The sequence below is a fragment of the Daldinia childiae genome (assembly GCF_008694065.1).
Source record: "Daldinia childiae strain JS-1345 chromosome Unknown Scaffold15, whole genome shotgun sequence".
Lineage (NCBI taxonomy): Eukaryota > Fungi > Ascomycota > Sordariomycetes > Xylariales > Hypoxylaceae > Daldinia > Daldinia childiae.
Genome location: NW_022984656.1, coordinates 486,412 through 511,471, shown reverse-complemented (window position 1 = coordinate 511,471; position 25,060 = coordinate 486,412). Strand labels below are relative to the sequence as shown.

The following is a 25,060-nucleotide window of genomic DNA, read 5'->3' as shown; positions in this document are numbered from 1 at the left end:
TAAGCAGGCTCTGTCGTAAGATGCCACCCACCATTCATTCAGCTTCTGTCGTTTCGGGACAACCTGCATGAACTGCGGGTTTAATGAATGTTTGGGGTCCAAAATTCAAACTACAAATAAAGAGCGAGGCTCTATATCATAACTAAAGTTTTTTCTATTTACCTATTTCCATGACGAGAAGGTTATTTTCTCAAGACCTTCTTACACAACAGAAAATAACTAATTAATAGAGTATTACTATATACATGGAGGCTAATAACCAAAGGCAAACTACTTGTGCGGACGACAATTCCAGGAGTCCTTGGATTAGATACCGTGTGGAATACCGAAACCGTGATACGAATGAATTAATCAGCCATCATGATACAGAAACTCCCGATTTAGACGCTGATAATAGTGGTCTCGACAATCTGGCTTTTGCTGTAGTAACCACGTTCAAGGTAGCACCACCATCTCAAGTAGTATCATCAACGCAGCTGATTCCTACCACAAACCGCGAAACCCAGCCATCCCGGTCATCTCTTCCAAGCTACTCTCTACATCTATATTCTCCAGCCATCGTCAATGCTCTACAGACAGTAGTCCAATATTACCCATCCCAAGATCTAACAGGCACTGTCGAAATAAAGTGGCCTTACCCAATATTGGTCCATCATTACGACGAGCTCGAAAAGTTTCGTCAAGACGTTGCTCTCAAAGATGACTCTGAACTTTGTGTTCGAGAGAGACACGCGTATGAGCACATACGGTTACTCCTTGATTTTCTTGACCAGAATATCATGGGGGAAGTAAAAGCTGAAAAGGAACGAAATAGAAAAGGATTCTACACGTACGAGCTCGCCTGGGTAAGCCTGAAACCTGGCAGCACGGTAATGTTGCAGCCGCTTATAAGTTCCGACAAATTGGCACGAGTGATCCATTCTATTAAGGGTGGTATATTTGATACCCCTCGAACTTCCTGGTCGATTCAATATTGGTATATGCAGTATGATGGCTACTATCCTGGTCGATTCAATATTGGTATATGCAGTATGATGGCTACTATCTAGGTAGAACTATGGAATTTGCGTCTATGGGAATCTTTGACGGGCAACGTGAGTTGAGAGACATAGAGGTCAATAATCTTACTGGAAAAGATCTCCCTATCGAAGTTGCAAATCAGTTAAACTATGGCAAGGCTTATTGGAATTTATTAAGGAAGCAGTGCAGACGCTACAAAGGGAAGACCGAAGCTTTTCCGTACAATGAAGTATGTTGCATCTACCTTCAAACCATCAAATGAATAAAGCTTACAAGAAACTAGGTTGATGGTTTAGTGATGACCGATCTTAGAAGCTACTATGCGGATCAGGGAAGCAAAGTCAGCTTAATGGACACTTCCGACTGTCGCAACTGGATCTCGGATTGTAAATGTCTAGTTTGCAAGAGTGTAAATACGAAGAAGGAGAAAAGATGATCTCTCTTCGAAGACTACAGCCTCATCGGGATCGAAACGACAGAGACGCTTACACCTCATATGTATTTTCTTTGCAGCTACAATATAATGGCATTTGTCTTTAGGACTCGTAGATGGGGTGAGTTAAAACAGCACTACCCCATTCCATTTATTTAACAATATTATGTGAGCTCAACTAATAATTAATACTTGGATAAGAATGCTTACACGTGCGCCACTTCTCCGAGCCGCAATTCGATGAGGAATTGATCGACCATCTTGTCATGGAGCGACATAGAAAACAAACATTGAAGTCATTAGCTAAAAGCTTTGCTCGTGTAAATCAGTACGGAGATGCCATGACTCGGGATCCGTGGACTGCGGATTTCGTAGAAGGTAAAGGACAGTATGTGTTCCCGAGTACCACTTCTTACTCAGAAATAAGGCCCCAGGGGCTTCCAAGTTCAATATATGGCATGGGTCAATTGTTATTAACATATTCTCGCCAACAGCGGCCTTATTTTCTTACTACATGGTCGACCGGGTGTAGGCAAGACATGTACTGCCGGTAAGAAAGTCTTCTATGTTCGATTCCATAGGTCGAATGTACTAATATACCGAACTCTCTTTACAGAATGTATTGCAGCCTTCACAAAACGCCCTTTAATGGTCTTGACATCCAGCGACATAGGCACCGACCCAGCAACTGTTGAGGTCAACTTGACAAAGCATTTTAAGACAGCAAGAAGTTGGGGCGCTATACTTCTAATTGACGAAGCCGACGTTTTCATGGAACGCCGCTCAACAGCCGATCTTGTTCGGAATAGTTTAGTTGCGGGTAAGTTTTCCTTGATCAGCATCAGTTATATCGAAAAATCTGTTTACTAACATAAGACACGGTATATTCCAGGCTTCCTTCGAGCGCTCGAGTTCTACGACGGCATACTATTCCTCACTACGAATAGGGTTGGTTCATTCGATGATGCCTTCATCTCGCGTGTACATCTGCAGCTGTACTATCCTGACTTCGACGATGATCAGAGACGACAGATCTGGCAGACATTCATAGATAAACTCGCCAAAGAACGAGGCGACTATATGAGGCTCAACGTCGATGCAAAACTATATCAGGGGTGCCGAAATGCGGGCCCTCAAGTGGAACGGGCGGGAAATCAGAAAATGGTTAGTCGTGAACTAATATTGTGCATATCTCCTCAATTTTTCCCTTTCTAATCAATGTTGTAATCATAGCGTTCCAAACTGCTGTGTCATTAGCAGAGTATGATGCTGAGATAGGTGAGGATGGGAAGATCATGATCACAGACGAGCATCTGAGAGCAGTCGTTGAACTCTCTAAGGATTTCAAGAATTATCTCAATGAGCTCCATAAAGGAGACGAAGGGAAACGGGCAGAACGCAAATATGAGCGTTTGGATTCATATGATAAAAGTTAGTTCCTAACCTAGGAGCTAACTTGTTTGATATTCGAGGATTTTCCTATAAAAGACTGAATGATGAAATGCTTCAACATATTTTTATTTCATACGCTATCTAGATTCCTCTTCCTTTCCCCACATAAAAAAAGGGGACATACCCCTGATATTTTAATATCTCCACCGTCTTATGTGAGTGTGAGGCTATGAATTTCTTATGCTACTAGATAATTATATCTAAAGAAAGCAGTGTAGGAAATCAGATTGGTTGGAATGGTGAAAGTGGTGTGCAAGTCGAAGAATGCCTTTCCGTCAAGCTTTCACGTCATTATACATTCAACCCCTCGAAGTGGAATCCTTTGTACCCGTTCAATGCGCTATATCCCAGGCTCGCTTTGTAGTTCGGCACGCCTCCTAAGTACATCTGCGATGCTCTTGGCTTCCCGGCAATACCGTCACCCATGTACCACTATTCATTCAAAATGTTAGCGTCTCCGTATTTTGACATGACAAAGGTTTCTTTGGTATCAACTTACACCCTTGGCCTTCGGAAGAAGCGATGCGTTTGTCACGCCTTCCACGTGCTCGGTCCATGTTTTCTCGCCTTCTTCATCCGCCACAATGCTGTTGATCCCCGCCTGGCGGAGGCGGTTCATGACGTCGGCGATCCAGTTGCCCTGGATCTCAGAACACGTGGGGCCGTTGCAGAAAGCTGACGGAGACTGAGGTCCGTTCGAAAAAAACATGTTCGGGAATCCGGCGATGCAGATACCGCAGAATGTGCTAGGTCCTTGCTTATGGAACTTGTCCTTCACGGTCTGGCCACCGATCCCGCGGATATCCATGGTAGTCAGGCCGCCCGTGACGGCATCAAAGCCGGTCGCAAGAACTAGGAAATCAAGTCAATATCCACCACAAGGATCCAAACAAGCGGGTAGTCACTTACTAATTACGTTAAATTCCAACTCCTTCTCGGTTGTCTTAATTCCATTCTCTGTTACTTCAACGATGGGGGTCTCATTAACGTCAACGAGGTCTACATTTGGCTTGTTGAACATGTCGAAGTACCCATTTTCGAGCGGTACCCGCTTGCACCCAAACGGATAGGGCTGATTTGTAGGCGCCAAAAGTTCTCGGTGCCTAGGGTCGTTAAGACGAGCTCGCGTCTTCTCGCGCCAGAACTTGTAGGCCTCGTGATTGGCCTCGGGGTTAAATAACATGTCTGAGTAGGTTCCAAGCCAGAAGGTGAAATCTCCATTCTTCCACAGGGCTTCGTAAGTAGCCTGCCGTGTAGCCTCATCATCGTCAAAGGTTTTCTTCGGGAGGAGTTCGAAATCGAAACCCCAATAGCGGTCATGACAGGTATCAAAGAATTCTGCCAATGCCTCTTTAGGCATAGGTTCTTCATCATCGGCATACTGTATCTGTCTCATTCGCAATGGCATGGCAGGCGTACGCTGAAATACTACGAGCTCCCCAGCCACCTCGCTTACAGCGTGAGATAGCTGGACGCCGGTAGAGCCTGTGCCAACAACGGCAACCTTCTTGCCCCTTAGATCCGGCTCATCATGCGGCCAGTAAGAAGAATGAACTATAAGGCCTTTGAATGACTCAATGCCTTTCCATTTAGGAGTCGACCGACTAGCTGCAATTCCGGTGTGCGGCAAAAAGAATGTTGACTTGAAGACCCGGCCATCTTTTGCCGTGATAACCCACTTGAACTCGTTCTCATCCCAAATAGCTGAGGTGATATAGGTATCGAAGTAGGTGTCTTTTCTAAGGTCCCATTTCTCTGCCACAAATTCGAAATATTCTCGTAGTTCCTTGTGGTCGGGAAATCGCTGCTTCCAGTGCCAGTTCTGCCAGAGTTCGGGGTCCGAGAACTGGTAGTGGGGCGCATGGCTATCAACACGGGCACCTGGATACCTGTTCCAGTACCAGATCCCACCGTAGCCAGAACCTGACTCTACAAGCTTGACCTTATAACCCTCGTCCCGGAGCTTTTTGAGTTGGTATACACCAGAGAAGCCAGCTCCGATAATGAGAGCATCTAGCTCTTCAACGCGGTTTGCTTCGAGTGAGCCCATTTTGCGTCAACTTAAATCTATAGCTCGAGTTAGATACGCCTACTAGGGTGTTGTGTCATAGTTTAATCTTACATCTTAGAGTTAGATAGAGGTGAGAGTTAGAATATCGAAATCTGAACTTGTCTAAACCTGCAAGACGAAATACTCTCAGTTTTAAGGCCTGATGGGTCCGTTTTGATATTAGATTTCCTGGACAAAGGATCGGGGATGGCGATTTATATACACCTCCCCAAAAAGAAGTGCTCTACTCAGAACGGCGGTCACATAACTATTCACATAGTGTTACGCATTGCCCCTCGGGGAATTTTGTGAAAGCCGAGTTTGTTGGTGCTTTCAACAGGTGTAGTTCGGGGCATGTGGACAGACAAAGACGTTAAAGCGTAGGAAAGGGTCTAGCTTGAATGGTTCCCACGTTACCTTAGGGGTCTTTTCTAGCCATGCAGGATGAGTCCCTTATCCTGTTTCCCGCTATTTTAACGGGCCTATGGTTGAGCATGTTTCCCTTGCACAAACTCATATTTGGAGCATTCGCTCTACACGTGTATTACATGTTCTCGGAGTATCCCTATTCGCCCTTCTTTATTTCCAGCTAATATGCTATACCAAAAGCAGGCTCCAGTCCTGCCGCTAGGGAAACAAAGGTATACAATCTTCTCAATACCACAGCGAAGATGAGATGACCGCAGCATTCCGCATATTATGGTCCGGTAATTTCATAATACAAACTTTAATTGACTCTTTATCTTAACCCTTGACCCCTCATCAGTGCTACTCGAAATTGTCGGTACAATCATTCATGCTTCGAATACGATACCACCCTACTTCTTTATTTATGTGATCATATCTTACCACCTGTATGGTCAGAATCCGATGCTTTGACTTCAACGCTAAACCACGTAGAGATTTTCTTTATATCTATGTCATAGGTGTTCCAGTTATTGAGATGCCTTGCAACTAATACATGTAGCTCTGGAATGCCAGTGTGGCCAATCCTCACCAATACCTTGGAATACCATACTAAGATTGGGGCTAAAGAATCCAGTTATTTTCCAGGATCTCCATAATTCATATATGTGCTTAGGATAGGAGATCATAGGAAGACTTTAAAGTTACGAGCGGGCCATTCATCGGTAGATTCTACAATTACATCTAGTTCTTATTCCCGGTCAAGTATACTTAATATTATCCCCTAAGCTCGATCAGGGGTTATGATTCCACATCGTTTTATCGTATTTCACGAAATATATCTATGAAATCAAGCATTTCATGAATGCTAATTTGGTAATCATTTATAAGTCTAGGTATAAATTCCGCATTGCATCATTCATTTTCTATCAGATATTACGTAGGACCAACAGGAACCCCGACAGGCCAATGAACCAATTCAGCTTCGAATATTTTATCCAAGATACATTTTTCAATTTGACATCAAATTGAACCTTTCCAGCCTATTTTACGGCAATAGTTAGCGAGATAAAATGTATGGCTATTTCCGGAGTTACACAAGCCCCCTAAAAGGACGTGCCTCGAATCTCAACGTGGAATATCAGGGTGGAGGGGTTTTATATCGCTGGAAGCATGTTAGCCATGATTTCCTATGTCTCAATTTCCATAATTGATTGTTGTTAGCACATGGCTCTTTTGATTATTCAAGTATCATAAACTCTTCGTATTAGATATCTTAAAGTAACTAATATACTATATGCATACAAATTAATACAAAGGCAATACAGCATAGATCTAACAAATACAATAAATGATCCTCTTTTTTAGTTTAACATATCATCACAGCGTAGTAATTTCCTGCTTGTGGTACGCTTGCAACCTCATGCACATCTCCGATATCCCCTTCAAGAAGTTTCGTGACCTTCGGAGCTCACACCCACGGTTTTCACACAACAGAAGCCATTGATAGTCTTAGAAAATATCGTCAGGAGGCGCCAACTTAGACGTCATAGTTCCTGTGATAGTTTTAATATAGGGTAGCTTCCGTTGCTGCAGGAACGCTACTCGACCATGGTTCAAGCTTACCTGCTGCCTTGTGTACCCTAACAGATGACTTATTAACGGCTACCCCGGAAGAACCATACAATTTATGGGGGGGAATCTCGTTGAATTTTCGGAAACCCCATACAAGGAGGCTGAATTTACCTAGGATAATCCTGCATAATCAAACCCGACGGTTCGGGTTTGATAATTCCTCTTAAGCCATTGGCTAAATGTATATAACGGTTATTCACGGTATATATACACTTCAAGATGCATTCTAACCTCTGTGTTGGATTTTTTAGACTTTGGAACAACTTGTTTGACACCTTACAGGCGAGTTGATGATGAACTAGAGAATTGGTAACTTGCTTTTATTCAGACTTGGATTTAATAGTTCAAGATATTAGCATGGTATCCAATGTATTATATTGGCAAGATGTATATATTATTCAATGCTTTATCCTTGAAATTGCGCTTAAACTACTTCCGCCTAGATTTTAGCTCTACATTTAGTCTTGTTAGAACCTTCCACCTCATTGTCGATCTTAGATACCTAGGTAGGTATACCTAATGTGCGTAATGTTAGCCCCCTGATTTTTCAAACCTTCATGCAAAACGGTTGCATTGAACCTAAACCCCACTAGCTACCGAGATGTATCATGTGTGCATACATGTTCGATCGCGATCGGAGGGTTACAACCATACGAGACCCTACCATGCCTTAGGTAGTAACTATGAGGCTATTATGAGAAGGGTTGATGTGCTATTCCCGTGTTATGGCCACCACATGGTAGCACACCGTCTCATTCGGACCATTGAGTTGGTCCTCATCCGTCAGCGGGTTAGATGATTAATGCATCAGTGGATCGCGACGTCTGTCTGTTAGTAGCTTACGATGCAGTCATACATAACAACCTATAACAGATATATAAATTTATGTAGTAACTATGTCTTCCTACTTATGTAAACTTCTCATCAGCCTTATTCAGCCTTATAGAGCGTCGAAAAGTGCATATCTTACGAGAGGTCCTGCATAACTAGTGTATGTAACGGCCAAGTTGATGCATGTCAGCTGGTAAGCTTGAATGCTATTGGATCATAGGTGAAGTTCGGGATTCGGTATGAATTAAATGTTGTACTTGATCGACCAACATTTAATTGCGACTAATAAGCAGATCCTTCATAGATGTATAATGCTTAGAGTGCAGGCAGAGGTATCGGCGATAAAGAGATGGTCCCCCCTATCCCGGTGTCTTCTTTAGGTATTAAGGACGACACTGCGGCTTAATACTCATATTTCTTTTTACTTGGTTAGCTAGCATTTCTTTCTTTATAGTGTTTTCCCTCGGCGTCAAGAATAAGTAAACAAAGACGCCGAGTATACCTCAACCTGTATCAAGCTTCTATTGAAAAGAGGCCATAAAATTTCTAATTCGCAAAGGGTTAAAAGAAGGTTGCAGAAACCTTGCCGCTCTTAGTATAAGATTCGTCTAATTTCGCAATCTAATCCACGTACATTGAACATTATAAAAATTTCCAGTCTGGTGATTTTGATGCAAGTTATCGTAGCAGTGGAATTTTCCTCGTGCCCAACTCCTGACTATTCCCAGACCTGTCCAAGGTAACTCTACCATTTTTTGCGCTCCTGTGATCCTTTATAGGGCCACCAGTAACTCCGAGGAATAATTAGTGAGTATATCGTCTAAGACAGAGTTGCTAACAAATCCCATATGTGATTAAAAATATCATATTCTATGAAGTAGTAGCCTACCATATATTAGTATCAGTGCGTTACAATAGGATAAGCAAGTTACATTCGTACATCGAGTTTTATAATGACTTTCCCCCACGTTTGACCCATCACTCATCACTTATGCTTCTAGTTTCCAGGGCAAGAATGTAAATATACATACGACAGACTGGTCATGGGCTTAATATCATAATCCATTCATCGCAGCAGCTTATACCAATAGGCGAAAGACGGATATCTCGGATTCTAAAGACAAGTGATCAAACACTCGGCGTTGCCCACGAAAACACCACCAAACAAGACTCTCGGCATTTATATTTCAAAATTATATAATATCTCAGAATAATTTTAATTTTTACTTGAAAAAGGAGTCGAATACCAGAATTGATAAGTGCTTGTTGGTAAATGGAGACTTGAGATAATCAACAGGGAACTTGAAATGACCATTCCACCAAGTACCTAGGTAACTAAATTTAAATTAAATAAATAGAACAAATTATTGATAATTTCCCATTATAATTGTATAAGACAGTAAAACTGTTGTTATTTTAACGTTGATACTCCTTCATGTTACACTGGCGGATTACCTAATAAGGTATACAAACTGTGTAGCCCCGCCATACGTGGCTAGTATTATTTATACGTACCACTAGAACCTACCTGCAAGGCTGATTACCAGCCACATCCACTTGGGGGGGGTGAACTGGGAGCTTATGCAGCTAAGGCTGGCAACGCGCAGCTCAAGTTGCCTAACGAATGAAGCTCCCTCAATCAAACATCACCAAACACCGCCGAGCTTCATTCCACTCATATTCCCTCTCCAAATCTATACAACTATTATATCCCTGTTGTCTCGTGCACACATAAATCAACATGGTAAGCTTAATTAATCAAAATTATACCATTCACAAGCTTACATTCCTTTTAAAAATAGACGTCAATAGGAACGGGCTACGATCTTGCCACAACTCTTCTCCGCCTGATGGACGAAATTTTCAAGTTGAATATGCAAGTAAAGGCGCGTAGAGAACGGTGGCACTTCAGTCGGTATTCGATGCAAGGATGGAGTGGTCCTAGCAGTCGAGAAAGTCGTCACATCCAAGCTACTAAAGCCCGGCGCAAACAAGAGGATTGCGACGATCGACAGACATCTAGGAGTTGTATGTTGCCTTATATCCCTTACATCTACTATCATAAATGTTACTAACACATATTCGTTTGGTAGGTCTACTCAGGCATGGTACCTGACGGCCACCACTTCGTCGACCGAGCCCGAGACGAGGCCCGCGCCTGGCGCGAAACCTTTAAGACGCCTATCTCCACATCAGATCTAGCAAGCCGCATGGGCGGGTACCTACAAGCCTACACACTCTACCAATCTGTTCGCCCTTTTGGAATTACTGCTATTGTAGGCGGCTTTGACTCGGAGCTTGAGGCACCCGTCGATGGTGAAGTCGGCTCCGGCCCCTCTGTCGGTGCCGGTGGTAAGGTAGAAGGCAAGAAGCACGGTGGTCCGGGTCTCTACATGATCGAGCCGAGCGGTATGTACTGGGGATACTACGGCGCAGCAACGGGCAAGGGCCGCCAAGCCGCCAAGGCGGAACTCGAGAAGCTAAATCTCACCGAGGGCACCCTCGACCTGAAGCAGGCCGTCAAGGAAGCAGCAAGAATTATCTACGTCGCGCAGCAAGACAACAAGGATAAGGAGTTCGAGCTGGAGATGAGCTGGATTAGTGGGGTTGACGGCCCAACCAAGGGCCGGCACCAGGATGTGCCTAAGGACCTCCTCGAAGAGGCCGAACGCTTAGCAAAGAAGGCCCTCTCGGAGGACGATGAGGAAGAAGAAGAGGAAAAGAGTGATGATAAGATGGAAGAATAAAGTAGCCATCTAACCATTCGGTCAGGGGAAGCGTGACTGTACTTGTACAACTACGTGGCGAAGCGCTCGGGATAGGGCGAGGCTCATAGACTAATTTCTTATAAGAGCCACGATTTCTGATCGACACTCATATGGTGACGGTTTCATGTCACCTTCTATCCTTAAGTAGACCCATTAGAGCTCCCTAATTCTTTATGATGATGAAAATCTTGTTAACATCCAAAGGATTTGCAGACTACCTAGGTACCTTAGGTACCTAAAGGCGTACATCCTCCACAGCTCTTTACTGGAAGTAAAAACTCGCAGTAGTGTGCTTTGTTTCTAACCCCAGAAACCCCTTGTAGTTTTCACGGTATCCACAGCTTATCCTGCCTGCGGGGTTTAGGTTATTTGCAAACAGGTCCAAAGCATTCACCATATGAGCGCTAAGTATCCTCTACTATGTATTTCTCACTTCAATAGCAAGTAATCAGCTCAGTGTAGACCCAGAATCACGAGTAGGACCAGCACAATTATGAAGAGACCCTTTCGAATGTTAGATGATTGAATTGTTCAACGCATTAAACTCGGAATTCTACGCAAATGAGGCTAAAAGCCAATGTTGCAGTGAGCATCGCAATATATCTTCTGACCAGCCATGTCAGGTTATCCTCCCCTTGTTTGTCCTCTCTCAAGTTCTACTCCTGTCCGATCGGTGTTCTCGGGTGGACCCGATGGAACTGCCAGTGGTCGGACGCGTTCTCTCCCTCTCCCTCTCGACGCCACCTGGCCATGAGCGTCACTGAGTGACCTTCCTTCCGGAGAGCTTCCTTGTTCTCATCCACCCAGTCTTGCACATTTGCCGGTACCTTAGGCGTGACAGGGACTCTGTACTTGGCCCATTGGTTGAAGTGCGTGGGAAGGATTGCGTTCTGGTTGTTGTGCTCGAGACCGCCAAATCTGTTGATCCACTGAGAGAATCTCGGATGGCGATACATGAGATCAGTCCACTTCTGCATTGCAGCCGGACTCACGTGCTCCATTGCGCCCGGAGTTAGTGGACCGCGGGCAGTCAACAGGTCCTCCATGAACAATAGTAGCTTACGATGGAAGCGACCTCTCTGATTCTGTAAGAAGACCTCGTAGAGGCCGGCAGCATCAAACGGACAATCTCGAGGATTGAACTCGACCCTAGTATCGCTTCGCACACTGAGACCCCAGGTGTACTTGATGACGATAAGACGCAGGCAGTAGTTGGCAAGCTCGTGCATCTCAAGGGTGAGTGCTGCATGCCAAAGAGCCTCGATGTCGCTGTTGTGACCAATGGTAGCGTCGCTCGAGTCAGAAGGGTCCATCAACCTTCCGACATAACACCACTGAATGATCTGCTTCCAGATCATAATAGCTCTACGACCATTCTCACCAAACGCTATCCAGAAGGCAGAGACAGGATTTGATTCTCGTTCCATGGCGTTCTTGATGACTGGGGACCAGTAACAGAGCAAGCTGGCATGGCAGGTGACATGGTAACGGTCGCGTCTCACTGCGTATCCGATCGCGATCATTCGTTGGCTTCCGTTGGCCAAGCTGTCCTTTGTGAGCTTCATTGACTTCCATAGTAATAATCATAACATGGTGATGAAATGATGTTTCACTCACATTGCTGCAACAACCTGCGTGTGCTCATAAAGCTCGCGACTGACCTCACACTGTCCCTTCAAGCCATAGGAGCATGGCTCACAAGTGCAATACTTGATGAACTCGGAACCGGTCGGCATTCCAGACATCTTGGCTGACGATGACGAGTAGTCTCTGCAGGTTGTACCTATATGTATGGAACAAATGCAGGTGCTGGGTGTAGGATGGTAAGAGTGTTGAGAAGGTGATCAAAGGAAAAGAAAGTTTCAAGGAAGGATGTTGTCGTCGCTCTGAAGAATATTCTAGAGGATCGCTCGGCCAGCAGGATGTGAAAAGAAGACAGAAATTCGAGGAAACCACATTCAATGAAATTATGATGTCGCGGGTGAGTCGCTCGCAACTGAACTCGCCACCGAAACTGGGTGAGATCTGACAGAAGAACTGCTCATAAAAGAAGGTTCCGGTGAGTGCTCACAGAAGAAAGTAGAAGATGGAAGGGAAATTTGGATGTGCTTCTGTAGGGTTAAATGGACTCTGGGAAGTAGGGTGCGACGAGAAGCAGAATATTTGCGTGAGAATTTAAAAATTACCCACGAGATACCATGTGTCCTCACCTATCACCCCCTCTTCGTCTTGTCTCTAGGTTTCTGATGAGGTGCTAAAGAAAATATTGTATGATGTGCGACCGTCGATGAGGTCTAGAAAACTGCACAACAAGCGTCGCTGTCCCTTATGACTTGAAAAGAGACGAAAATGCCTTGTGGGTGCAAACTATAGACCTAGTGCTCTCCTCAACAAAGATAGACAGGACGTTTAGAAGATATGTGCTTGATACGTCTAGGGTAAATATGTCATGAGATTTCAGATCGAACCTCTGTCGTTCTAGTTCGCGTCTTATGTTCATGGAGCTATGTCCATTTGAATCTTGACTCACAAATAGCGCCTTGGTGAGAGTAGCACAGACTCAACTAGGAAGTAAGGATTTAAACCAGACACCAATTACATAAAATCGCATTGGTGGATTAAGAAAGGACCTGCAGGAGCCTCCTTATTTTGCCCACCCAGTGCGGCCCCAGCTCCGGTACCTGCCTTGTGTTTTTCTGCTGTACATACTAGTTCACTATTGTGGCCCCCCTAGGGTCATGAGGCTATGGTACCCCATGGGGAAGCTACACGATCAACCTATTGGCCAAAAAGGAGCGCCTTCCCCGATGTAGTATGTGACTAGTATAACTATCATGAATCTTCTCTCGGAAGTCGGCAGGCAGGGGGAAGGTGTTAAGATCTAAGCCTATCCTAAGGGGCGATCTTGTACCTTGCTACAGGACAAATAAAATCGTCCAATTCATGCTTCCTAGGAAAAGGTGTGAAACAAGGGGCTCAACACTCATGGCCCACATATCAATGTGCTGTCGAAAGGAGGAAGTAGCAAAAGATACCTTGGAACTTCAATACATTCTCAACGAAAGTGAAGTATAATGTATTCCTCATCTGGAGTGGGTGTGCGCAATTTATTCGTACAGCATTGTATTTTTCATGACATGATCTAGAAACCCTTCTAAAATTGTTGCACTTACTGGTTTGCCCCTTTGGATAAAGGTTGATAGAATCCCAAGTGTAAATCACTCAGAAGCTGAATAAGAATAGGTAAGGTACATTATTAGTATTAGCATCCAAGCGAAACTGTGTGAAAGTAAAATCACGATGCAACCCAGGGCTGCACACCCTAGCTTACCTCTTAAGTCAGCTCCGTCTGAAGTTGTTGTAGGTACTTTTGGGGATACGCTAGGTAGCCAGTGATCTGGGGAGGAAAATGAATTCAATATTAATATATTAGCACTGGAAAATAGGATATGCCGCTATGTACAGTCTCAGCTACATCCAAACCACGGGATTGATTACGATCATGGGCTATTAATGAAGTAATAGGTGAATCTGATAGAGTAGAGAATAGAAATGAACATAGAAAAAAGAAAAAGAAATAATCATCGACCAAAGGACTGCAGTAAGAATATTAATCTACAACTATTTTTATTAGCATATTACCCTGCTTCCGTCCTTCTACGATAACTATATCCTTGGGCATAGGTGGTAGGAACTGAACTGTACTGGGCCGGTGCTCAAACGGTATAATAACCAATTCAAAATAGTTATAACATCAGGTGTTGGATATCCTCTCTTCATCTTGTCTTATATTGACGATATCCTTCAAAATGTAAAGTATGATAAATTACCTATGACATGATGAATTACTTTCCTCAGTATCCAGAGACTACTATATTTCTTGCTAAATACCTATGTAAGATTCATACAATATACTTAGATATTTCAATTGAAGCTATTACGACCCTAAATGAGACATCCAGAACAAGGGGTACTCCCAGTATGTATAGCCACAGGTACCTGATTAGAGCTCCTTCCGGAATAACGATGCTGTTTCCATGTTTCTCGCTCTATCTTGTAATAGAATCTCTACCAATAACATATGTATCCAGGTACTTACATGTAGTTAATTACCTCTATATGAAGCAAAAACCAGTTGCTCCTACCTTAAATTTATAATCAACACACCTACTTCCTTGGTCAATCTAAGATCTACATCGAGCTGCTTCCCAGAAATCTATTGATTCCTTCAATTTAGCAACATCTATAGATTAGGTACCTAGCTCAATATCATCTATTTGTGATATTGCTCCCATCTGAGAACCGCCAGAGACCACCATAAAAGAAAGTTCACTAACACTTGTATACGTCCTTTTACAGCTTTGATCATACCAGTCCCTATAACAGAGCAGGGTTCTTACTCTCTTAGATAAACTGCATATGTGAAGTATTTGCGTTCTCGGTGCATGCAAGATATAGTATTGACCCATCCTCTCTTTCCTTTAACAGTATGTACCGATATGTACCGGCTCCGCTTGGACCCACATCGGCCCCCGCACTCGCCCCGTGCCGGATGTGGGTCCAGGCCGTACCTACCTAAAACATGCATGTAATTGCCGCTAGAAGCACAGACCACATATGAAAGAAGCAACATCTTTGGGAAAGAGATTCCTTGATCAACATTATAGATATTAAGCTCTTCCCTTATTAGTCTAAATAGAGCAGCAATGCCATATTGCCACTTCCTAAGTCTACTATGTTCATTGTTGCTATCTCTAAGCCATCAATACCGGTACCAAGGAAGTTCCTACACCCTGCTCTGCCAAGTTTTCTGGTAGAGGTGTATGACGATCGAGAATACTGAATTAGTTGAAACATGAAGTAACAGTAATAACCCTCTAACAAAAGAGGGTTCAGAGTCCCTCGTGAATAAACTAACTTGCCACATAATACTTACCTTCTATAATGTTAATGTTAGTATAGTCGCTTCAAATACAGTAGTTACTTTGCGTATTGCAATTTGCACTTCATATTACTAAGTAGCTATATTACATAGCCCTTAGACCAGAGGGTTTTAACCGGGTATCATCCACCACCCCCCTGGAGCGCAAATAAATCCATGCGTCCATAACAGCAAACCTCTAGGGACCAGGTATCAAAGCAGTAGTAACTAATGTACAACCAGCAGCAAGATGGTCAAGCTAATGAATCCTGCACCCAAGATGAGTAGGGAGGTATAATCACGTTGAAGACCACGAGCCCTAACGCCATATCCCAGTTCCTTAATACCTGGAAAATAACGTGGGCTCTCATTTTGGTTTTACAACCCTTCCCGTGTCCGCAGTCAATCTGGTCTCCTAACGTCTGCAACGCAATGTGTAATTCTTTGCCGAACCCCCCTGCACTTCGCCCAAAGTGCATCTCGTTCATGGCATGGCTTCCTGCTTGGGTTGCGTAAATAGTACGGCTTCATCTGGGGCGAGAGTAATGCGGGTCTTCGTGCCGAAAAAGTTCCGGAATGCATAAACAAAAACAAAAATAAGGAAATCGTAGTGGCAGGTAGTGTGGATCGTGATGGACCGCGATCATATCGGACGTAGTACTTCCTCGTATTGCTGAGGAAGCATCGAAATCGTAGAAAATAGTAGTCAGACTCGTAAGGAAATAAGCGATTCGTGAGTAAGCACCACACGAAATGGAAGTGCAGAACAGGATGTCTCGACGTTGGGACTCAGAAGCCTAAGCTTTGATATCTGTCGAAAGAATAGGTCGGGTGTCTGGGTGAAAAAAGACCAGACGCCAGACCCTTAAAACCATACGCCATGCTCTGATAACAAATTATGAGGATTAAAAAAAGAGGCACCGGCCAAATGAGCAGATTAGATACCGGATCCAACATAGCTCAGGGCAATGCAACCGACCGGTATGCTATGCAAATGCCTGTCTAATGCTGAAACGAAAAATGGGTATAATAAAAACAAAGTCGACTAAATCAAATAACCCAGTCGGAAATAAGGACATCAAAGAATTGATGAAGGTGGTACGATGACTAGTAGTGTCAATAGGAAAGAGACAGTAGTCTCGGAGTTGCTCTGGCCTGGAAAAGGCTTGTGGATATTTAAAAGGATGCCATGCGACGGGCAGGCGATCGGTTGTTGCCAAGGATCGGTGAGTTGCCAATCATCATGACCGGCGAAGGGTGTTCATAGCGTCTCTCAGGGGCAGTAGGAGAAGCTTCAACCATTGACTCTCGATGCCCAAAAGCAAAGGTCTTGGCTCTACCCAGACCTTTTCGCTTCTGTTGCAACTTGCCCAATTCGCGCTCGCAAGTTCTAGCATGCTCCTCAGCACCCATCTCGACGTAGGCTTGCGGGTAGCATCGTTCGCGATTCTCAATGAAGAACTCGCTGTATCCCCCTTCGAGGATATAGACCTCTGGGTACGTAAGTCTCGGATAGTACTCAGCGTTGACCATGCGGTCCGATGCCCGGATGTGGCGGGCCATCATTGGTGCACGGCAAGCAGAATATTCGCAGTGGAAAATTAACAATGTTTTTCCATGCATTGGATTCTCGAAGAGGTGCTTCGCAAGGAGTTCCTTGTCATTGTAGTTGATAGCAGCGTCAATATGACCTCCTTCATACTCATATTCGAATCGACAGTCGATTACCATCTTCTGCGTGTAAACATCGTTGAATTTTCCATCTAATACATCAAGGAAAGTATCTCTCGAAATTCTCGGGATGCTATCGTTCTCGCATCGGGGTAAAAATGGGGTAAAATCGGGTCTTGGGATTCCTCAACATCCATCACAGATTGCAACGTGCTACGGGAAGCAGGTTCTTCTGAGCTAGCCTTGACAACATCGTCTGGGCTGTCAAACATGCTGATCGATCGACGGTACTGCCGACGAGGTCGTGCAAATGGATTTGACACCCGACGAACGTGACTAGGAATAGGGGAACCTGAGCCTGTGCGAATATCTCGAGCCCCGTTAAGTGTTGCGAACTGAGCCTTGGACCGAGCACAGCCAGCATTGCCAGGGGTAGGGCTATGCGCCGTAGAGGGTCTCCGATCTTGAAGGGGAGAGTCGTCGAAACAGTCGCCAGGAGACATTGTTGCCGATTGGGGCCCAAAGCGAAAAGTAGAAACTTGGTTTTCTGGATGCAACTTCGTAGAGAGAAGAGCGCTGGTAGTGTGGCCCTTAGTTCGAGATAAAGAGGGTCGGCGTAATCCTCCTCGCTTTCGGCTACTGTGCCTCTTATTAGTATTACTAAGATCATGCCAGTTTTTACTACAATATAGAACCTACTCAAACAACACCTTCGACGGCTCCAAGCCCATAGAAGATTGCCGAGTCACGGGTATGGGCGACTCCATCATCACATCATCCCCAGGCGTCCCCTGAGGCGTAGGTGAGGCAACCTCAAATGAGCTGAAGAATGGCTCCTTATTAGGTAAGGGCGAGATATCCATAGCATCATATCCTCCCAAAGGAGAGGAGGTGACTGGTAGCGGTGGAGTCGTAACGTAACCTATCTAAATATTAGTATTTAACGCCCGGTTACCGTGCCGAAGACACTTTTCCTAACATACCCCGATTCTCGATGGCTTCCATCATATTTGATGTAAAAAGTGCACGACGCGGAGTCGGGAATCGGGGACTAAATAACCATATTAGTACGAATTCGCCTTCAGTATTGTATATTCAACACACCTATCCTCGCTATCAATTCGGAAGTTTTGCGAAAGATCTGCTGCGAGACTAGCAGCGGGAGAAGAACCTCGGATTGTCGAGTTGAAATAATCAGGGTTAGACCGATGTAGCTGCTCGCGAATAGCAATATTACCGGATCCGAAAGGGTTCCGGGAAGGCAAATAATGACGAGACTGTTGTCCCCAAGCCGGAGTTGGGGTGGGGCGCATGGCCGCCAAAGGTGAAGAGGCATCCATAGTTGATGAATGACAAAACTGAGGATGTATGATAATAACCTTTACTCCTCAATGTTTACTTCTGATGACAATCGACTTGTAGGATACGACTGTAATATACCGAGCGCCGTAGTTAACGAATGCTCCCCGTATTCTATGATGTAACAGGTTGTATCTAATCTCCCAGAAACCAACTCTTACTAAATTCCTTGAAGTTCCTGTATACCAGGGAGTTTAATGGCCGATCGAGATGATGTTTAAGTCTAAGGAATTAGGTAGTTTCGTAATCCTGGATTCCAATTGGCGTAGGATTCGGTCGAATTGGCCTTGAATACCGAATTTTATGTACAATGGGACTATAGTTACAAAAATTTTAGTTCTCAGATCTCGTCAATTCTAATTGGTATAGTACAATTATAGGATTTAATAGTTCAGATGCGCTTATTCGCAAATTCCCGTATTTGAATATTGCGGGGTGAAGCTATATCCAAGTAATGTTCGCACGTACCTTGTGCAGCTGAACTGCGAAGTAAGAATTGCCTAAATAGGAAGGTCGGTGGTCCAGGTGTAAGTAGAAAGATGTACGGGTTTTCCTTATAGCAAGCTTAGGAGTCAATTGTCTATCGGATGTGGCGAATTGGTCGCTAAGTCTATCGGTGCAGTATCGAATAAATCCCTAAGCCGGTGACCGGTGAACTGTAGATCAGATCTGATTAGATCGTCCCGTCTAAACGACACCAAGATGAACACTTTGTTATGCCGAACACGTCTACCCCTAAGAGACATGTATAAACTTGTCGTAGAAAGCGGCACCTGGGTGTTGTTAAGAAAGGGACGTCGACTTTAAGAGGTCGGCTGCAGGAGGGAAGAGTGAACGTGAAAAAGGTAGAAGGGGTTTTGATGCTTTTTGTTCTCTAGCTGACGGTTTGCAGAAGCCGGTAGCCAGTAGTGTGGAGAAATCAGTTACAATGGTGGTTGCGAGGTAACACAGGCCTGTCCTAGGCCTACGCATCCAATCCCAGCTCAGGACAGTCTTTTTCAGTGCCCACTAACTTACCGTCGCCAGGGCAATCCAGTGGGTGCTCGCCGTTGCCCAGGTTGCCCTGTAGCTGAAAATGGCAGCTACCAGGTACCTAGTGTCGTTGCTCACTGTTTTACCCGCCAAGCCGCCAGGGTCCCAAGTGGGATTGGTTCCATTGGTGGGACAGCGGGGCGCTAAAATTGCTAGAAGCTATTCTTTTGTAGTAAGAAACGTGTGAATTGGTTACATCATACCTAGCAACCAGCAAGCTTTAGCGGTGAATGCCTTGCAAGCCTTGTATTTCTATCCTTTTTTTTGCTATTTAGTACTGTATCTTAGGCCCTGACAATTGAAGTTCACAAACATCCCATTGTTAAGCAAAGCCCTGATGGTTTCATATTTGCAGCATATGCAGATCATGGACCCAAAACTTGGATTGTCCACCTACTTTTGTATCCTCTAACACGAGCTGAACAGGTCACCTACATCAGGTACGTATATCTTTCAATTCGTCCAAGTGGAGATGCGTACGGATCCGTACACACATGTAGGTACATACACTATGTATGTATGTCCACTATCATGTAGGTACATACATACCTACCTAGGTACTATCCACATCCCTGGGCTAGGTATGTTAATAATCGCGATCCCACAAGCCAAAGCTACCGAATCATGCTCAATGCTCAGTGAGACAGTTCTTCCGCTCGGCTACTTGATCATCCTTCGTCAGACATGTTCACCCAAGTGAATAAAGAGCTTGGATTTAAGTAGTCCTATCCATAGATAGCTCGTACAAAGGTAGTATAACACACGGAAACGTACCGTCGCTACCGTTCCTCTCACCACCAACATCCTATATACCAAATACTTATATAGGGTACAATCACTTAATCATTTTATTATTCATCCTCTTAACTGGCAGCTACCCGAGGTAACAACCCGTCTATTATCGACATATTAATGCATCTGAGAATTATGCATACCATAGCTTAGCTTAGATTCCGCCCTATATATATACTATACCTACTATACCTACTCGGCGATCGTCTTGCAGATATTTCATACCGATATCTCATACAGGCTTTAAAACACCAGAAGGACATATTCGTCGTCTAGTCTAGGGAATACCCTAGTCTGTGACGAGTGCATCTGTTTGTACATACATACGGGCCCACCAATTAGTTTCCAGCGTTTGGCCATTAGCCCTGGTATCAATTGCAAGGTTTTGCGGGCTGAGACGAGCTATTCGAGCGGAAGTTTCGAAAAAATCTCCCAAAGCATGGCATGGTCCTCAGCCTTCCCTCGGAATAACTCGACTACGTTTTTCTATGTATCTTGTATAGTGTCGTCACTTTACCCGACCAGTTAAATTGTTAAGTCTTGATTTTTTATATAGAACTTCGACAGCTGCAATGAAGATAATATTTCCCCGGAACAATTCACTTGGCCAAGGGAATGAGGCTGTCTTGGTCTGATTACCTGATTCATACCACGTTTATTCATGTCTTATTGCTTCTCTAAGTCTCGGTTCTTTTATAAAGATTACCAGATGTCCGCCACAGTTAACGATTTTCTACGCTAGATTTTTTTTGAAGATGAACCCTGCTTGATTCTTGAATCCGCCATGTCCATTTGCCGGTACCTAGTCGGACCCGCGTCTCCGAACAGCTTAAGCCGAGCACCAATACGCCGTCAGGTAACGCAATGATGTTACCCCAGATCTTGTAAGCCCTCGAAGAACCATGTCGCTTGAGAGACCATTGCATGTTTTTGACGGATATTCTGTTTCGAATATATGACCGTATCGTGCTTCTATCAGATGTGAACAGTACATTAACTACGATGGAGCTTCAAATGAGTTCCGGGGTTCCACGATACAGTGCGCTGAAGGATCTTCCGGGGCTTCTTTGCTTTATTACCTAGCTTCTGACGGTTGCTACGGTGCTTGCAGCAATAAGCACGACCCTAGTTTGTTATACGCATGGATTACCTAGGATTACCGTCGTCTACATTCTACATATATACATATATATTACTATGTGTTGGGACCTGTTGAGGGAGAAAACGGCAAGGAACTTTCTTCCGGGCCGCACCGATAAGTAATAAGTAATCGATATTTTTCGCTAGCTTGCCCTTGAAGCTTTTTTTTTTTTTTTTTCAATCTAGACAGTATTAAGTAGTTGATGGTGTGCTTTTTACAATATCGAAATGACACTCATTATCAATCCCAGACTCGCTTGCGGCGTGTCCGGTAGTGATTGGACTTAGCAAGCGTAAGCCCCATCAGTCTATTTTGAAAATTTGAACCTCACCGACGCTTATGGTGCTATGGCCGCAGGCGAGCGGACGTACTGTACGACGATGTGGAGGAACTAGGTAGCTCTAGAACTTTTAAAGGCTTCTAACACCCCTTACGCTTTGAGCCTCACTCGGGGAAATTATTTTCACAAGCTCAAATTGAGGTAACGAAGCCTTAATTTGAAGTTTTAAAAGGGGCTTTTATTTACTCGATATCCATTATCCCAATCCAAATGTTGGATCCGTTCATCTCTACGGCAACGCGAAGCCCTAGATATATCACATAAAGGATAAATTAATTGCAGCACTAGTCCAAGCCACCAGAAACTTTTTAAGCCTGGGGACAGTCCGGATTTATCTTATCGGCTCCCTTTCGGTAGCTTTTTAAACAATAGGGAAACAAAATCGATAGTATGTGGACCATCTTCGATCGCACATTGAAGACCACGATCTCCTAGCTCGTGGCAGACGTCATCTACATGTTCCTACAAAAGGCAGGATCTTCACGGCCGCTCTCTAGCCTCATAGTCTCTAGGTTAAACGGTTTCGCACCGGTGCACTTGGTCGGAAAACTCAGTCGGAAACATATGCGCTTTACAATAGTCGACATTGTGCAGCAAACAAGATCCGAAGGTATTAGAAGGTATTGAGATCTTGATCACTGTTGATTGTTTACATTTCATAGATAGGTAATCGGGTGCTGTCGTGCTGACCGCCTTCGGATTACCTGCATAACTGTGCAGCAACGAGCACGATAAGGCGAATCACAGTAGTCGGGGAAGAAAGCAGCTGAAGACCCAATGAGATGGTTAGATTGCCTTGCCAACCTCGCGCTTACTATCGCCGAGCTCAATGCGCCTATTTAGTGACACCTTCAGCTGTCGCAAAAGAAGTCCTACCTCCAGACTAGGCAATCCCTTAGATAACGAACCTTTTAACGGTTAATCTAGAATACCAAGAATACATTTGAAGCCACTAGCGATTCATGAAATCAGGAGAATAAGCGGCTATTTCTAATGAGACAATATATGGTGCCATCTTATATTTAACAGGACCCGCCAGCAGTTGAATACGACTGTGATCAAATAATTGTGTGTGATTCAGATTGCACGAGCTTGTTTGATATCTAACAAGGGGGTACCCGTAAGTGTCCGCCGAGATGCGGAGATGGGAAAAGGAAAGATGGGAAGAAGAGGGGTTGTTTAACAGGTACAAAAAGTAAATACCAAGACCGCGCAAGCTCGCGTGTCACTGTAAACATTTACCCATGTCCATCACGATATCACGAGGGGCGGCTAAGCTTCAAATAGCTTAAAGCTGCGGGCAAAAGACATGGGAGCTTGGGGAAGCTCGGATCTCCAGAGTTACATTTTCGAAATCCTACACAACCTTGCAGCCCTGGCCATCTTAAGACTCTGGGCCATCCAGATGCGATCGACTTTATTACGCCCTCATGGAACCAATAACGGTTAGACTAAGGAACACCGATTGGCCCGTTTCGACGGACCTCAAATTCACACAGCCAACATATCTCACCTGACTACTACAGCCTCTGAAACGGCCGAGTCCATGCGAATGGGTCGTAGATAATCGGAAAATCCTGTTTAGCGTTCTTCCAACACGAAATATACGTACAATGTTTCCATTAGAGCCGCATATATCGTCATCAGATATCATGCACTGTTCTTATATCCCGAGTGCGGCAGCCAGGCCCATATATGTGCGGTACCAACCGGCTTTAGTAGTTTATATACATATTCTGACATTCAACGTTAGCAATCGTCAAAGACATTGTAATTTAAGAGGACCATGAGAGATATAGTAGGCTATTAAATCATTCAATCCTTCACATATATGAATTGTCCAAATTATCAGAGCGGTTAGTTCGGTTCCTTTAGGATTCGGGAATCCTGATCGAATGCGCGGTTTGATCACATGCCGGCAGGATTCAGCCTTCCAACGCGAGAGTGAGCTGCTTCGAAGAGAGTAAGATCCATGCAAAATGGCGCAGATGCTTGTGTTTCTGCTGTATTTTCACAGGTTCCGGTGGTATGATTTTCATGCGCCATACCACCCAGAGCCTCAACTAGCCACGAAGCTCCTGGTGAACGTAATAGAACGAGCTTAGTCCCTTAACTACGCTGCCACCAAATTTTGTCGCCTTACACTAACTACCAATCTATTCTTTAAGCAGTTCGATTCAGAGAAACGGATTTGGTATAACCCAAAGAGATGCATATTTTACCAAGACTTGGGTGTAATTGTTCAGCATTCCATTGACTGTGAAAATTGCATTGGCCGATAACGTTAGCTGTATTAGATTTATGGAACTCAGCGCAGCAACTGAACGAGAACCAAGTAAAATCGTGAAAAAATATAGAATAGCATAAGCTCTACGGCCCTGTAACTATGGAAAGACTAGCAATTACTAGAGTTGATACCAATCATATAGCTAGATGTAGTGACCATGCTCCAGTAAGGAGACTTTTCTCTCCAACTCCTCTACTTACTATTTGAATATAAAACAAGGCAATTATGCGTAGAAACTTAACGATATAATGTGCTGTCAAACACCTCGGCTAAATAATGTCTTTAAACCTATATACATCGACTTAAGATGCACTAGGATACTCATATATTAGGTAGGTATACATACGTAGTCATTATATACCTGTCTATGCAAGGTTAGGGACAAATTTGAAAGATAATCTCTTATTAGCTTCATTACCTAGCTATTGACAGTCTTTAGGTATTTAAATGTTACAGGTTAGGTAAATGGTTAGTTACCCGTCGAAAGAAGCATGTAAGAAATATGTGAAAATAGCTTAAAATCAACCATAGATCTTAAAGAGCTACCAGATAGTAATCTATTAAATCCATAATGTTATTTATATAGCTACATATAAACCATGTTTTATCTTATTAATGCTATGTTTATATTACGATGAAACATCATCATAATAAGTGCTATTTCCAATACCCTTCTGTTGATAAAACCATTTATCATTGATACCAAACCCTATTTATAGCTTCAAACTCATCACCAGTTTTCATGTGTAAATAAAAAAACAACGACCTTATATGATGCTGCCATAGGAAAAGTCTAAGTAAGCAGTCCTATATGTTTATTTATCTCTTGTTTCACTTATAGTCAAACATTAAAGCTAACTTTAAGAAACCTCTTTTATGCCTCCATTGTCTCAGTGTCGGCATTGACGTTACGTTAATGAATT

General features: G+C 43.9%; 4 protein-coding genes across 4 annotated transcripts; 1 reads left to right on the top strand and 3 right to left on the bottom strand.

The window, feature by feature from the left end:
• Window positions 1-3,196: 3,196 nt before the first annotated feature.
• GL218_09058 (Baeyer-Villiger monooxygenase) lies at window positions 3,197-4,955 on the bottom strand (the record flags this gene model as incomplete). Its single annotated transcript, XM_033585882.1, has 3 exons — window positions 3,197-3,337; window positions 3,405-3,757; window positions 3,815-4,955. The coding sequence occupies 3 exons, from the start codon at window positions 4,953-4,955 to the stop codon at window positions 3,197-3,199; spliced, it is 1,635 nt and encodes a 544-aa protein (XP_033440054.1).
• Window positions 4,956-9,567: 4,612 nt separating this feature from the next.
• Window positions 9,568-10,573, top strand: GL218_09057 (putative proteasome subunit alpha type-7; the record flags this gene model as incomplete). Its single annotated transcript, XM_033585881.1, has 3 exons — window positions 9,568-9,570; window positions 9,629-9,854; window positions 9,930-10,573. 3 exons carry the CDS (start codon window positions 9,568-9,570, stop codon window positions 10,571-10,573), a joined length of 873 nt encoding a protein of 290 aa, XP_033440063.1.
• Window positions 10,574-11,250: 677 nt separating this feature from the next.
• GL218_09056 (uncharacterized protein) lies at window positions 11,251-12,339 on the bottom strand (the record flags this gene model as incomplete). Its single annotated transcript, XM_033585880.1, has 2 exons — window positions 11,251-12,139; window positions 12,212-12,339. 2 exons carry the CDS (start codon window positions 12,337-12,339, stop codon window positions 11,251-11,253), a joined length of 1,017 nt encoding a protein of 338 aa, XP_033440062.1.
• Window positions 12,340-16,691: 4,352 nt separating this feature from the next.
• GL218_09055 (M-phase inducer phosphatase) lies at window positions 16,692-18,526 on the bottom strand (the record flags this gene model as incomplete). Its single annotated transcript, XM_033585879.1, has 5 exons — window positions 16,692-17,278; window positions 17,478-17,833; window positions 17,886-18,108; window positions 18,170-18,237; window positions 18,291-18,526. The coding sequence occupies 5 exons, from the start codon at window positions 18,524-18,526 to the stop codon at window positions 16,692-16,694; spliced, it is 1,470 nt and encodes a 489-aa protein (XP_033440061.1).
• Window positions 18,527-25,060: the final 6,534 nt, after the last annotated feature.